Source organism: Acinonyx jubatus, chromosome D3, assembly GCF_027475565.1.
Source record: "Acinonyx jubatus isolate Ajub_Pintada_27869175 chromosome D3, VMU_Ajub_asm_v1.0, whole genome shotgun sequence".
NCBI lineage: Eukaryota > Metazoa > Chordata > Mammalia > Carnivora > Felidae > Acinonyx > Acinonyx jubatus.
The window spans coordinates 12,741,597-12,756,529 of record NC_069392.1 but is presented as its reverse complement, the minus strand read 5'-3'; the positions used below and the strand labels follow the sequence as shown (position 1 = coordinate 12,756,529).

At 45.4% G+C, this 14,933-nt stretch overlaps 1 protein-coding gene across 2 annotated transcripts in view; it reads left to right on the top strand.

Moving 5' to 3' along the window:
- The window catches only part of MED13L (mediator complex subunit 13L), a 301,950-nt gene that overhangs the window by 267,691 nt on the left and 19,326 nt on the right, over positions 1–14,933 (top strand). Inside the window, exons 15-21 of one of the 2 annotated variants that reach the window (XM_027044335.2) lie at positions 1,142–1,359; positions 1,670–1,875; positions 5,367–6,304; positions 10,192–10,371; positions 10,980–11,203; positions 13,119–13,311; positions 13,974–14,406. In XM_027044335.2, the coding sequence (XP_026900136.2) occupies positions 1,142–1,359; positions 1,670–1,875; positions 5,367–6,304; positions 10,192–10,371; positions 10,980–11,203; positions 13,119–13,311; positions 13,974–14,406 (2,392 nt within the window). Of the gene's footprint in view, positions 1–1,138; positions 1,360–1,669; positions 1,876–5,366; positions 6,305–10,191; positions 10,372–10,979; positions 11,204–13,118; positions 13,312–13,973; positions 14,407–14,933 lie in introns of both variants that reach the window. The other variant, XM_027044334.2, reaches the window with a different exon arrangement.

The window sequence follows — 14,933 nt, the reverse complement described above, 5'->3', positions numbered from 1 at the left end:
GCGCCTGCTTGAGATTCTCTCTCTCTTTTTCTCTCTGTACCTCCCCTGCTTTCTCTGTCTCTCTCTCTCTCTCTCTCTCTCTCTCTCTCTCTCAATAAATAAATAAACTTAAAAAGTTTTTTAAAAAGTCTTGTAAATGTTGACGTTGCTAGAAAGAGCAATGTGATGGGAAATTGGGACATCAGATAGCTTTCCAAAACCGTGATTTAAATTCATGGCTCCAAATTTGTAAATAAATTTGCTGTACAGGACACCCCCTAGTGGCCAAATTTCACAACCACAACTGGCATTGCATTATATTCGCCTCAGCTTTGAAGAGTCAGTCATTGCCTTAATGAGCCACTGTTCATGATGGTGGCCAACCTCAGGTATATGAAAATGCTTTTTAAAAAAAGGATTGAGAGTCACTGTTCTCTAAGTATTTCTTAAAATATCCTTTTTTTAACCAGTTGATTTTTAATAAATCTTTTGAGTCTAAGTAGGATTATTAAACCTAACTGTGAAGTTTCATTTTAATGTCAATATGGAAAGAGATCGTGGAACCATTTCCCCAAAGAGCAGTGAGTGTGGTGGATTTTTCAAACTAGCTAAGTAATTACTACATCTAAACCACCCTTCCAGCTCTAAATTTTTATTTTTTGTAGTATAAGTGCCTGATGGATTTTCCATGTAAAATTTCCTAGATGACATTTTTATATAATTCTGAAATATTTCATACATATTCGTAAGCAGAGATAGAACTTTTAATAAAGTTATTCCGTCAGATTTCTTTCAGCTTCTACTTATCTCCTTTCCTTATGCTTTTCAGGCAATCATTTGTTAGAAGAAAAATGTATGTTATGTAGACTTTGTCCACTTAATTAATGTGAAATCAAATCATAAAGCATCAGGGGGATAGTGGTAAAGTTCCAGAAAGGATAGTTTTCTGGTGATGACCTTATTCTTAGAAACTTCCATTACTAATATTCTATGGTGTAACTGATACAACCATTCAGTTAGCATTATTTCTGATGCAAGTAGGGCGCCTGCCTATGAACTGGGATGTTTTAGAAGTCCTGCCTGTTAAAATATTACTGTTTTTTCTTTTCTCTCTCTCTCTCTCTCTCTTTATCCCTCCCTCCCTCCCTCCCTTCCTTAGCAGTTGCAGACTTGCAAAGGATGTTTCCCACCCCTCCTTCTTTGGAACAGCACCCTGCATTTTCTCCTGTGATGAATTATAAAGATGGAATCAGTTCAGAGACAGTGACAGCATTAGGCATGATGGAGAGCCCTATGGTCAGTATGGTTTCAACACAGCTCACTGAATTCAAAATGGAAGTAGAAGATGGATTAGGAAGTCCCAAGCCAGAGGAAGTAAAGGTAATTGCCAGTATATTAATCTTACCAGGGCAGGGCAGGGCAGGGCAGTTTTTAAGCAGATTCATATGCATCTTCAAGATAGTATTATCTATATGCCATACATACCTAAGTTCCTAAGAATCCTCGCAGTGGATCGTGAGGTACATTGTTTTGTATATAAATTATAGTGTCTTGATCAACTTACAATTTTGGCATTAGCATGTTCTGCTGACGAAATGAGAGAAATGCTGAATTCCAGGGATTGTTGTTGCTGTTGTGGTGTCCTGAGTCATTCACCGACATTATCACTGGCCCCCTCTTGTTGTCACAGGACTTTTCATACGTGCACAAAGTTCCAACTTTTCAACCTTTCGTGGGTTCCTCCATGTTTGCTCCACTGAAGATGTTGCCGAGCCAGTGCCTGCTACCTCTGAAGATACCTGATGCCTGTCTGTTTCGGCCTTCGTGGGCGGTGCCTCCTAAAATTGAACAGCTGCCCATGCCGCCTGCAGCCATTTTCAGTAGAGACGGTTACAAGTACGTGCCGGGATCTGCATCGAGCTACTGGCCATGTGAATGGGTTTTGAGCTTAACTAAATATGTATCTACAATGATGACATCACATACCATTTAAAACTTTCCTTTCTTGGCCATTCGTGTTTTTGCGCACATTATTTTGTATCGAAAGTGTACATGTCTTCTGAACCAAATTTCACGTACACAGATAAATTGAGGTTATTTGTATAGAGAACCACGGTGTTCGTGCTCATTCCATATCAAATCACTGTCTACCACGAATCAAACACTAGACTGGAGCTTAGGATATATTACTTACTTAAAAATACTACCATTTTGGGGGTAGTATTGGTAAGTACTTGGTTTGTGACTGATGACTCCAAGTGTGTTAACTGAAGGCACTTTAAAATGAAGTGATAACATGGAGACTTTCTCTGATGCTGACCCCACATCATAAGAAAGCAGCAACAGAGGTGGTAGGAGAAGAGGAAGGAAGAGGCTGGGTTTACGGTAGCTTGGGCACTTTCCACTCTGTCAAAAAACAGTACTTACATCAGCAACGCAGAGTCCGTTTCCCCTATGATTCATAATTTCTTAATAAAATACATGCTATAAAATAGAAGGCCACAAACTCAAATTTCTGTCAGGACCAGGCAAGCAATGTACGGACAACGTGGACTGGGGAAAGCAAACGACTTGACAGCACCAATGGTCAGTGTCCCCCAGCGGGATGGCAGGGACGGGCAGGGTCCGTGATGGACCCACTGAGAGAAGGCCTCTTTGGAAGTGACTGTTTGCCGTGCGGCGACAGCACATAGTTCACACAAGGATGTGGGAGCCTGGAGATCTGCAGGTTTATATACATTTCCTTTTTACAAACGTTGCTAATTAGTCCAGAGTTACATTTTAGGAACCAGTAAGACAAGAAGACAAATTCCAGATCCAGTCTGTGGGCTGCATTTGTGACATCAGATAAAACCATCTTGATGAAACCAACGTTAGTGTCCCAAACGGGCTTTATGCTCACGTATGTGAAGTGAGTAGGGGACTGAAAAACCGCGATGCAGGTGTGGGATAAAAGAACCCAGACTTGGGAAGGTACCGCTGTGCTGACATAGGACTCCATTCCTGCTCCTCCCTTTTTTGTTTCCTCCTGTCTGTGACCTTAAATGACCATCTGATCGGAGTCTCCCCTTCTTTAAAATGGTATAATCCCGCCCTCCTTCCCACACAAGATTTTCGAAAGGCTCCGGCAACTAATGGTTGGGGAAGTATTGTGGCAATGACGACTCACCAGCAGTGTGAAAGAGTGTGCTCGAAAGGCCCCTGGTGGTGAGCCCCCTGGCTGGTCTCCTGCTGCCGTGCTCTGGCTGGACTCGGTCTTATTTAAATAGGGCCTGGTGCAGTACAGTGGGGCCCACTGGCCCGTACACGTTGCCATGCCCTTCTCAGCAGTGCAGCAGCTCCAGGGACCCGGTGGACAGTTTAATCTCCTACACACAGAGGCTCCTCAAAAACGTGAAACGCAACCCGTTGCTGTGTGGTCGGTTAAAAAATAAGTGATTTAGATCACTGGTTATTCTGTTCAGTCTGTCAGTAGCCATCCCAAAGATCCTTGGTATCCTTAGCTGGCACTGTTAGGAACTTCGTTCGATGAAGTGTCGGCACACCTTCCAGTATGGCCGCCCCTGCCCCGGTGTCGTAGCTGTATGCCTCTTGACATGTGGCCAGTTGAGACCAAGACTGAACTTTTGGTTTTATCTAAGTTGACTTAAACTTTAGCACGTAGGGCTAGCGGCAGCCTTATTGGCCAGCAAAGTTCTAGACTGTGTGAATTCCTTCTGCTGGGGCCTCCCTCACCCTGGCCACCCCTTTGCCACACTCAGCACGCTGGTGCTTCCTTGCTTGACGCCTGTCTTACTGGCTGTGAGCTGACTTTTCTTCTGCCTTTTTACTGTTGAATACCTGGCATCTAGCATAGTGTTGGTCCTCAACTCATTTTTATCGATTGGGGAAAAATCAGGTTACTGTGCAAGCTAAACCATTCTTACTACCTAGGGAGCAATTCCATTATTTGGGTTTTCCGTTAGGAGCCATAGTTCCTTTTCTGATCTGAACTGCATAGTAATTCATAGGGTTTTGTCAAACAGGAAGATGTGAAAGGAGTCCAATAAGGGTAAAGATCTTTATTACGCACTTATTATTTTGGTCTCTGAGATAGCAGTGATTGCTAATCAAGGTTTCTGGGTCATTTTTTATCTGTTCTCAGAGATACCACTGTGCCTCAGATTTACAATTTCCTTATAGTGCTTGATGTAGATTTTTTTAGGCTGGTAGTTGAGGCATAGCTAATTAAAAATCACAAGAATTTATTTGAAGAGCCATTGCTTTGTGACATTCTTCTTTCAAATTGTAAGTGAATGAATATGTAGTTTATTGGAAGAACATTAGTTTAAGCTCAGTATTAATAGATTTCAAAAGAATAATAAGTATCAAATGAAATCTGTGTTCTTTTGATACCTTCTAATTGGACAGAATGGTCTCGTGCTGTTTTACATGTACATCTAAGAGTGTATATCAGAAAACTTTTTTGCAATAAAAAAACAGCAGAACATTGCAGGCACTGTTTTGTGCTCTGTGTGGCTATTCCAAGAAGAAGTCATTGCTTATGGAAAAATAGGTAACACAGTGCTATCAGTCTCTGGGAACTGAAACAAATTGTGCTACCAGTAACGCATAGCATATTGAAAAATTAAAAATGAACTAAAATTGCCTGCCACTCCACAGGAATCTAGAAGTGTGGAAGCTGCAATATAGGATGTGTGCTTGTAACTCATCTAATGAGTACTAAGGCCTCCTAGCTACACACGTGATATTTGTATTAATTGTAGTGTAGCACTGGCCAGTGGCTTTCCTACAACTGGATTCCCTCATGGTGACTCATTATTATAAAAACACAGGCCTAGATAGGCCTGTATTTTGAAAATAGAAGAATAGTACATTTTCATGTGTGTCTGGCTTAGAATCATATATGGATCATCACCTTAGAGAGCAAGTACGGTGGCAGACTTTCGATTTCAATAAATGACAAAAATGTAATTGCCAGTTAGATCCAGATTTTATCCTATGGCCTTCTAGCTGATTTAGCATCTGAACTCATGTGTTACAGTTTCACGTAGTAGTTACGGTTTTTCAAAACTACCTTGACCAGACTCAGCACCACGTTTTCTTCTAAAATCAGTGAAGTTCCTTTGAAAGAATAACATGAAGATTGCGCAGATGTGGAATAAGCAGAAGGAAGATGCTGTGGTGTATTGCTCTTCATGCCTTGCTGCTTGCTTTCCCATCCACTTCACTGGCTTTTTTGAGTGCTTTTATTTTTTTTTTTAAGAAACACTGGAATATACCCAGGGATGGCATGCGTGAAGGCTGCGGTGTGTGGGCGGGGTGACCGTGAGAACCCTGGCAGTCTGTGACGAGCGCGCGTTCTCACTCGGCATTCTCTGTTGCAGCAACGTGCCTAGTGTCGGGAGCCTAGCAGACCCAGACTACCTGAATACGCCCCAGATGAACACGCCGGTGACGTTGAACAGCGCTGCCCCAGCCAGCAACAGCGGGGCAGGAGTTTTGCCATCTCCAGCAACCCCTCGCTTCTCTGTCCCCACACCACGAACCCCCAGGACCCCAAGAACTCCCAGAGGAGGGGGCACCGCCAGTGGTCAAGGGTCAGTTAAATACGACAGCACCGATCAGGGCTCACCTGCCTCTACTCCCTCTACCACGCGGCCCCTTAACTCTGTGGAGCCTGCCACCATGCAGCCTATTCCCGAAGCCCACAGTCTCTACGTCACCCTGATCCTCTCAGATTCCGTGATGAATATTTTTAAAGACAGAAACTTTGACAGCTGTTGCATCTGTGCCTGCAACATGAACATCAAAGGGGCAGATGTTGGGCTTTACATCCCCGATTCTTCCAACGAGGACCAGTATCGCTGTACCTGTGGGTTTAGTGCGATTATGAATCGCAAACTTGGCTACAATTCGGGACTCTTCCTGGAAGATGAGTTGGATATCTTTGGGAAGAACTCTGATATTGGTCAGGCCGCGGAGAGGCGCTTAATGATGTGTCAGACTACCTTCCTTCCTCAGGTGGAGGGAGCCAGAAAGTCCCAGGAGCCACCTATAAGCCTCCTCCTCCTCCTCCAGAATCAGCATACACAACCTTTTGCTTCACTGAGTTTCTTGGACTACATTTCCTCCAACAGTCGCCAGACTCTTCCCTGTGTGAGCTGGAGTTACGACCGGGTGCAGGCAGATAATAATGATTATTGGACGGAATGCTTTAATGCCTTGGAGCAGGGCCGACAGTATGTGGACAATCCCACGGGTGGAAAAGTAGACGAAGCGCTGGTGAGAAGTGCCACTGTGCACTCTTGGCCTCACAGCAATGGTAGGTTTTCCAGAATGCACACTTACTTTGCAGGTTTTCTTCGTATGGTGGTAAATTATAAGCTTTCTTTGTTATAGGACAAATCTCAAATTTCCCTCCTTCAGAAGAACTAAAGTGAGAGCCCTGTTGATAATTATCCTAAATTTAAGGACTGGAGAAATGTTTCATATGGAAACACCTTTTGAGCAGAGGAATTATTTTTTGAAAACTTCCTATCGTGTTAATTCCTATGGGCCATTGGTACTGGAAACCGGTGGCTGCTAAGTGTCAGAGTTGTCGAGACTATACGGGGTACTAGTTTATACACCCTTTCGTGTTTACATCCACCCATTCCTCTAGACCAGTTTTCCATGGTCCTTCCTCCGTGAAGCCTTCTGCCCATTTACAGAGCACTTTTTCCTTCCTCTGGTTTTCCAGTGCTTTGTATCTTACAACAGTGATCACGGTTTACTTTGCGTTGTGGTTCCCGAGGCATGTCACTGGCTCTTCTGTTGTTAAAAGCTCCAGTTGACAAATATCTGTGACGATGAGCTCGAAGTGGGCCACAGAACTTGCCATTCGCTTCCTTTATTCATTCGCTATTCCGTGATGCATCCTGGGGGATAAAATGACCGAAAGAGACAAGGTACCTCTCGGAGGGACTTTCTGATCTGTTCTGGAAGATGTACATTAATCAAATAATTACATGAATTAGCATATTATTAGAAACCATTATAAGCGATGAAAGCATGGGATAAGGAGAGCATCCCTAGACTGGGGTCAGGGAAGACCTCCTTGAAGAAGTACTAATGTTAGAGATCTCAGTACTGATTAATTGGATAAAGAGAGTGGAGAGCAAGGAATTGTGTCCCAGGTAGAAGGAGCAAGAGTGAAGGCCCAGAATTATGTAGAGCTTGGGGCTTTCAGAAAACTGAAGCCAGCTTCCAGTTGGCTAGATTTACAAGAACCTTTTGAGACCTGCTGGGGCTGGGGGCTTTATTCCAAGAGCCCTAACGGGTCATTGATGGGTTTATGAAGAGGCATTGCCATCAGATTTGTGCAGTTAAGAAACACATACTCTCAGGGGTGCCTGGGTGGCTCCGTTGGTTAAGCACCTGACTTTGGCTCAGGTCACGATCTCATGGTTCACGAGTTCGAGCCCTGCGTTGGGCTCTGTGCTGACAGCCTGGAGCCTGCTTCAGATTCTGTTTCCGTCTCTCTCTGCCCTTCCCCTGCTCCCGGGTTCCCTCTCCCTCTCCCCCTCCCTCCCTCCCTCCCTCCCTCTCTCTCTCTCTCAAAAATAATAATAATTAATTTTAAAATAAAACAGAGAAACAAATACTCTGACTTCGGCGCAGGCTGTGGATTTGGAAATGACAGGAACGGTGGAGAGACTACAGGTTTAATGTAGTGGCTCAAATAAATAACAGCTTGGTTTCGTGTCTTAGCAAAGGAGATGGAAGAGAAGTGGAAGCATTCAGGAGGCGTTGAGGAAGTAGTAGGGCTGCAGGATTTGGTAGTGGGTTGGACTGGGGGGGCTTGGGGAGAACGGGATGTTAAGGAACATGCCCGGATTTGCGATGCATATACCTGGACCCATGGTGACCTTGTTCGAAGCCAGGTGTACTGGAGGAAGACCCTGCCTGGGGAGAAAGCCCCTAGACTGAGTTTCGGTGATTTCAAAGATCCCTTCTGAGATGCCCAGCTAGAGGTTTCAAGTAGACACTCGGGATTCGACAGGCCTGCGGCTCAGGGGAAGGGACTGGTTGGCTTGTAGATCGGAACTCAAGTCAGGAGCACTGAGGAGGAGGGAAGCCCCCTGAGGAGGCGGGCAAACGAGAACCGCAGAGGGCTTGGGACAGAGCTTCACTGAATTCTTTGGTGCAACTGAGTTCAAGAAAGAGTAGAGTGCTCAATAAGCATTAAAGCACAGCTGAGCTTTTAGACGAGGATCCAACCTGTCTTTTGACCACGGTGAGGGCTGCTCTGGAGAGAGGTGGGAGCAGCCAGGCCCGAGAGGTCGGTTACGTGAACGGAACGTGGACCCTGTCCTGAGCAGCTCTGAGCCTTGGAGGAGAGAAGGCTGTATAATCTTCTTAAGTATAGTTTGAAATCCGGAAAAGAACTATGGCTCGACGATAGAGCTCAGCGGAGTAGGGGTGATAGGCATTTTCGGAGCAGCCAAGCAAGGAGGCCTCTTGGTGGGTGGAGACTCCTAAGGAAGTATCCAAGGGTGGCACTCACTCTGTAACTGCTCAGGTTTGAGCACAGTGCCTTACACTCAGCAGGCCTTTAATTAATGTCTGTGGGATGAATTTATGAATTAAAGAAAGTACAGTCTTTCCCCTACAAAAATGTGGGTGATTATCTTGGGTGGTTCCTTTTACTAGACAGTAGCCTTCAGACAGAAAAGCATTCTGTGGGTGGATCAGTACTGTCATCTTTGGATATGAAAAATAGCAGATTTTGTTGCAGGGGAGGTGTGGGCTTCAAAGTCAGAAGCTGGAAAGTACCCGACAGCTGATGGAAGTGAACGGTGCGGGAGCCGGGTCTGCAGACAGCAGCGCCCTCGATTGTCTCGCACGGCACGCTTTCTGTTCCGTGTGCACAGGAATAGCCCCATGGAAGTGCGTCTGCTTTTATTTTTCTCTAATGTGTGGTTCTCTTAGTCTGTCATTTTCCAACTTTTGATAGAGCTGTGGGTACAAGAAGTACTTTTTTCTTTACTATAAGGAAAAAAGGCAGCACAGGCTCGAAGATGAAGGCAGTGGCCATGGCTCCGTTGTCAGGCAAGCAGCAGAGCCGAGTGAGGAGAGAGCGAGCAGAGCCGGGGGAAGGGGGCGGCTGTCCGACCGCTCCGACAGGGCTGTCTGTGCAGGAACGTGGCTCCGAGCCCACACTCGCCGGGCCTCCCGGCTCTTGGGGGAGGTGTTGGAAATTTAGGTTTGCCACTTGTGTTTGATTTAGGAGATACACCTCAAAATGTCTTAAGCACCCTGTGTTTCAGATTTAGTGGGTAGGTAAATCTTAGATTTCCAACCGTGTCCCTTTCCTAGTCAGCTAGAAAAGGAAGAGTAAGGGAAGGTCTTTAGGTATGCAGCCGTGTGGGTTCACAGCTGGTCACCTCTCAGACTTGATGAGCTCTTTCATCGGATCTTTCTGAGAATTTGATGAGCGTGGTGGACCTTCCTCCCTGGGAAAGAGTACACATTTGTACGTGCGTGCAGGGTTTTGCATAGAGTTTGAGAGGTTTCTCGGATTCTCTGTTAAGAGCCCCTCCTCCTAGTAGGAAGAATGTTTGTTCTGAAGCCCTGAGTCCCACCCTCCTCTGGGTGGATGGCCTCTCGTCCTGGCATTGCCTTCGCCATGGTGCCCTGTGCCTCTGCCTGCATGCAAGGTCGCCGTTCTCTTTCGTGCACTCAGTGTTTTGTGAAAATATTTTACAGTAGGAGCGTTTTTAACAGTTTTTTAAAAGCTTCTGTGTAGGTTTTTTCCCCCCACTTAACACATCCGGAACATTGGTGTTTGTAAATAAAAGTAATACGAGAGTTAAGAAACTTTTACAGGGTTTCTTATGGAACCTTGGAAACCGGTTCATACGATTTGAAAGAGCAGTTCTATCCATCTTTTTACGTCAGAGCAGTTGTACAGTTAACCTCTTGAATATAGAGTGACGTACTTCTCCTTTTATTATTTCCAGTAATAAATTATAAATTACTTGATAATAATAAAATACCTTTACTGTTGCCAGGTAAGTCTAGCATTTTAGAATCTAGTAAAAGTAGAACGTGCCACCAGCGCTATCTTTGTCATGGGCCGTAACTCCAGTCCAGAATTAGGGCAGGAAAGAGGACGGTGTCGATCCCCCCTTACGATTTCTGTTCCTTTCCGTGTCCCTTCTCTTCCAGTGCTGGACATCAGTATGCTCTCCTCCCAAGATGTGGTCCGTATGCTGCTGTCTCTGCAGCCCTTTCTCCAAGACGCCATCCAGAAGAAGCGCACGGGCAGGACCTGGGAGAATATCCAGCATGTGCAGGGACCGCTAACCTGGCAGCAGTTCCACAAGATGGCAGGACGGGGGACCTACGGTAGAACCTCTTCCCTCTTTCAGTCCCTTCGCAGGTTGTTGCCGTAGGAACCGGCTTTAGTCACTGCCAAGTCCTCGCCTCACTGACAAAATAGCATCTTTTTTCTCACGACTGTTAAGCTTTATAATCTCTTTTCTTTCCTAAAGTCAGTTTGGAGTTACGTTTTCTTAGCATCCTTGGCAGACACAAGCTCAATGAGGAAAATGATGGAAAATGAGGAAAGTAGAGTATCCATTAGATTTTCCTCATCTTCCTGATCTTCATTGTATTTTCATCTGGATGAACTTCTGAATTAGTTCTGTCAACTTCTTCAGAGCTGGGATTATCATGCTTAAAGGAAACGATGTAGTGCTGCTTGGAAAACTAACTTTAACTTGTTCTAGTCTGCCCTCTGATCTTCTCGAACCTCTGTAAGCATGTTCTGACTCATTTAAGTTAGGTCCTTCATCAGGAGCCATATAATTAGAGGATTTGAAGAGTACTGTTGAGAGTTACGCTGCGAACCTGCAAGGAAACTTCTGATGCCAGAACTAATACTAACGCAGCGGGGACCTTCTAAGGTGTCCCGGTTATGGGAAGCACCCTCCTGAACTGCGCTGTCGTTACAGGTTCCGAAGAATCTCCTGAGCCTTTGCCCATCCCCACCCTGCTGGTAGGCTATGACAAGGACTTCCTCACCATCTCGCCGTTCTCCTTGCCATTTTGGGAGAGGCTGCTGTTGGACCCATATGGGGGCCACCGGGATGTTGCCTATATTGTGGTGTGTCCAGAAAACGAGGCCTTGCTCGAAGGAGCCAAAACTTTCTTCAGGGACTTGAGCGCTGTATATGAGGTGAGAACGACCCGAAAATCGCTTTTGGGACATGAGTCCTCAGATTGTTTCTAGCTGTGGCTGAGTTTTAAAGAGCAAGTATCTTCAAAGGAGATCTCAAAGGCAATTTGCAGATAGTTGGAGGATGGAGGAGAGAATTAAGTTGGCCAGTTTTCCCGGAAGTCAATTGCTTTTCCCATCTGTGCTTTACATTTTGGTAGATTTAGAAGACTTTGCTCTACTGGCCTTACCACACCATGTACAATTCTGTCAGCTGTTTTTTCCTGATTTATGTGCTTGAGTTTAAGAGTGTTGCTTACCAGGGGCGGGCGTTCTGGCTGTTCAGAAGATGGCCTTTACAAAAAGAAAGCATATCTCTTTGTGGGCAGGGCTGGGGGGCTGGGGGGGGGGGTGGGGGGTGTTCCTGAAAACAGTATGAAAATGTTTAGCTTGAAGATTTCTGTGTCAAAAGACGAGTTTAATGAATCATGTCCCTGTTGCGTGTTATGTATTTAAACACTACGTTCATCTTAATACTAAAATTTTGATACAGGTTAATAATAACCATAATAATTTAAAAGCCAGGTAGATAATTTTGTGTATTTATTACATGAAATACTATTGCTTTTGAAAAATTAGGATCATGTGTATCTTGAAGAGTAAGTTCCACATTTTTTCAGCCAGAGTATACATACACTAAATTCTTTGTACCTTATACTTCTAATATCTTTTTTTTTTGGCAAGATTAAATGAAATTAGTATTTTTGAAGAGCTGTGACAGGCATAGTATAAACATTACAAGGGTGTTTGTTAAATATGATGCCAAGTTGAATTTCAAAAATATGTCATAACAGAACATTCGCTATTTAGAAATGGATGGGTGCACATGAAATAGTGAGCTTATGTCTTGCTACAAAGAAGTGAGGAGATGGTAATGTCTGAGGTGATGGCATCAGTTAAGCCCCTGGAGGAAACCCTCAGATCTAGTAATTTCTACACAGTGCCTGGTCCGTGGATGTGTAATAATATTAAATCGTAAGGACCGTAACACAGAAAACTTGTGTAAGCAATTTTTGTTTAAAAGCACGGCCCTTCTCTTGAACGAAGCCTTCAACAGAAGTTACAAAACATAAAAGGATCGAGGGATCTTTTTAGATCCTAATGACTTTATTAGGACTGCTCGTTTGGTCATAGTGTGTCCCTGGTTACGAGGGTGTATGCCAGAGGGTTTTGTAGGGCCTGAGTTAGGCCTTCAGTTATCAGCTGTAATAAGGGATGATATGGGCTCTCCTGTTGTTGAATAGATAGTTAAGTAGCTTACTTTTCGCAGGTGTGTTGTATTAATTCTTGGCTGCAAGTGTCCATTTAATGTGCCAGAGATTAACAACAGAATCTCATTGTGCTTAAAACAACTATTTACTTTTAAAAAGTGATCAGCATATCCCCTGCTTCAGTGGCCTCTGCTCTTGGTGATCTCCAAATGTCTGTAACAGTGTAACAGATGGCCCATAAAATTTTAATGTTATCTTATGGGAAAACATTATGAGTCGGGATTACTTAAGAGGTTTTAGCGGACATATGTCCCAGTCAGCCTTAGTAGGCAGGAATCTGGTTAATTCTTTATTTGGCCATTAGCAATCAGGTAGTACTCAGCGACCTTCCCTTGTGCAGGAGGAACTGGCTGGGTGAAGAAACATTTATTTTTCTTGAGAGGGGCCCAGTCCAGGTTTTGGAGAGGCAGATAGGAGTTTCAGCACACATTCTAACGAGCAAAAAGGACCAGCTCAGAACGTGGGTTTGGGTGCTTGTGTTAATGCGAAAAGAAAACGCGAGGTACTTCCGCGTGCGTGGTAGAGAATGTCATTGTTCCCCCCCCCCCCCCCCCCCAGCACAGGCGTGGTTCCTGTTGTAAGTAACGGTCTTGTTTGTGGTGTAGATGTGTCGGCTTGGGCAGCACAAGCCCATCTGCAAAGTGCTACGAGATGGGATCATGCGCGTGGGAAAGACTGTGGCACAGAAGCTGACGGATGAGCTTGTGAGCGAGTGGTTTAACCAGCCGTGGAGCAGCGAGGAGAATGACAATCATTCCAGACTCAAACTTTATGCGCAAGTTTGCCGCCATCACCTAGGTAAATGGGAATTTGTTTGGCAAAGTAGAATCTGAGAAGTAAAATAGCAGATTGCCACCCTTTGGGAAGCAGCATTCTGCTGCTTTTATCTCAGGTAATGTTGGTGTTCCATTACCGTATTTGTTTAGGTCTAATTTCTGCGTTCTGGGTCGTTAAACGCTCATTTTTACGTGCACAACATTCTTTAAAAGCAATTTAAAGTTGCCTAAAGAAGTCATATCTAATTTACACCACATGTTGAAAACTTAGCGGCAGGACTTGGTATTAACTGCTTAAGTTAAACCCGCACTCCCAAGAGAGTCTTGGAAGCTTCTAAAGCACGCTGTGCATAGGAGCGTGGTATACGCCGTGATGGCTCCGGAAGAGACCCCGGCCTCGCGGCTTGCGGTGAAGGCAGACAGATTCAGTCCGAAAGGTTAATTTTCTCTTTGTTTTCAAGTAAGCCTCTTCACCAGAACTGTCACACGTAGCCCCGTGTTCAGCTCCACATTTGCAGAGTATATAAGCCTATGCTCCAGCGTGGAGATAGCATCTTGGGTGTCATAGTCAGCGCATCACAGCCTGAAAACGTAATTTTCTGAAACCGTGACCGTTCTACTTGCTGATTGGGTCTGACGCCGCGGAGTGTCGCTGACGTCCCCTCTCTGCGTGTACTCTTTCAGCACCTTATCTAGCCACTCTGCAGCTCGATGGCAGCCTGCTGATACCACCTAAGTACCAGTCCCCACCAGCAGCAGCACAGGGACAAGCCACCCCCGGGAACGCTGGGCCTCTAGCTTCAAATTCAGGATCGGCAGCACCCTCAGCCGGCAGCGCGTTCAACCCCACCTCCAGCAGCAGTTCCGGGAACCCCGCGGCAGGCAGCTCGGCCTCTGGGTCCTCTGTGCCGCCGGTCTCCGCCTCCGCCCCCGCCCCCGCCCCCGTTGTTAACCAGATCAGCACTACCTCTTCTTCAGGATTCAGTGCTAGCGCCGGAGGGCAGAACCCCAGCAGCGGGGCCGGTTCTGCAGACAGAACGCAAGGGAGCGCAGGCTGTGGCGGAGACCCGGAGCCCGGGCAGAGCTCCTCTCAGCCCTCACAGGATGGACAAGAAAGGTACGCTGCTCGCCGGTGGATGGTGTGTGGCTTCGGCTTGGGCCCCGTCCCTGCTCTTCTGCACCCCACGCCCCTCCTCACCTCCTGCATCTCTAAGCCTCGTGAAGCGCCCTATTTCCCTCCTTCCCAAAGGGAACTTACGACTGTCAGTCTGTGGCTCCAGTGTTAAGAAATCCAAGACTCCGTGTGAACTTACTGTTGTTAAGCTTATTAGCTTCATAGGAAGCTGGTACTGTTAATACTATTATTATATGAACATAATATAGTATTAGTAAGCTGTTACCACTCACATTAATAGTAGTATAAAACATCTTTTTAGAATGTGGCCCCAAGGAAAAGAAGGAGTCGAAAAAGAGATCTCCCATTTAAAGGAGTCGTATATTGTCATTTCCTGTCTCTCTTGGTGCTAACGGGCTTGGTTTGCCTTCATTTGGATAATATGAAACATATCAATGCTACATTCGATCTGTAATCATTGTCCAGGGGGTCAGTGTCCTCGGGAGTTGATGTATTTTGTGTAATTTATA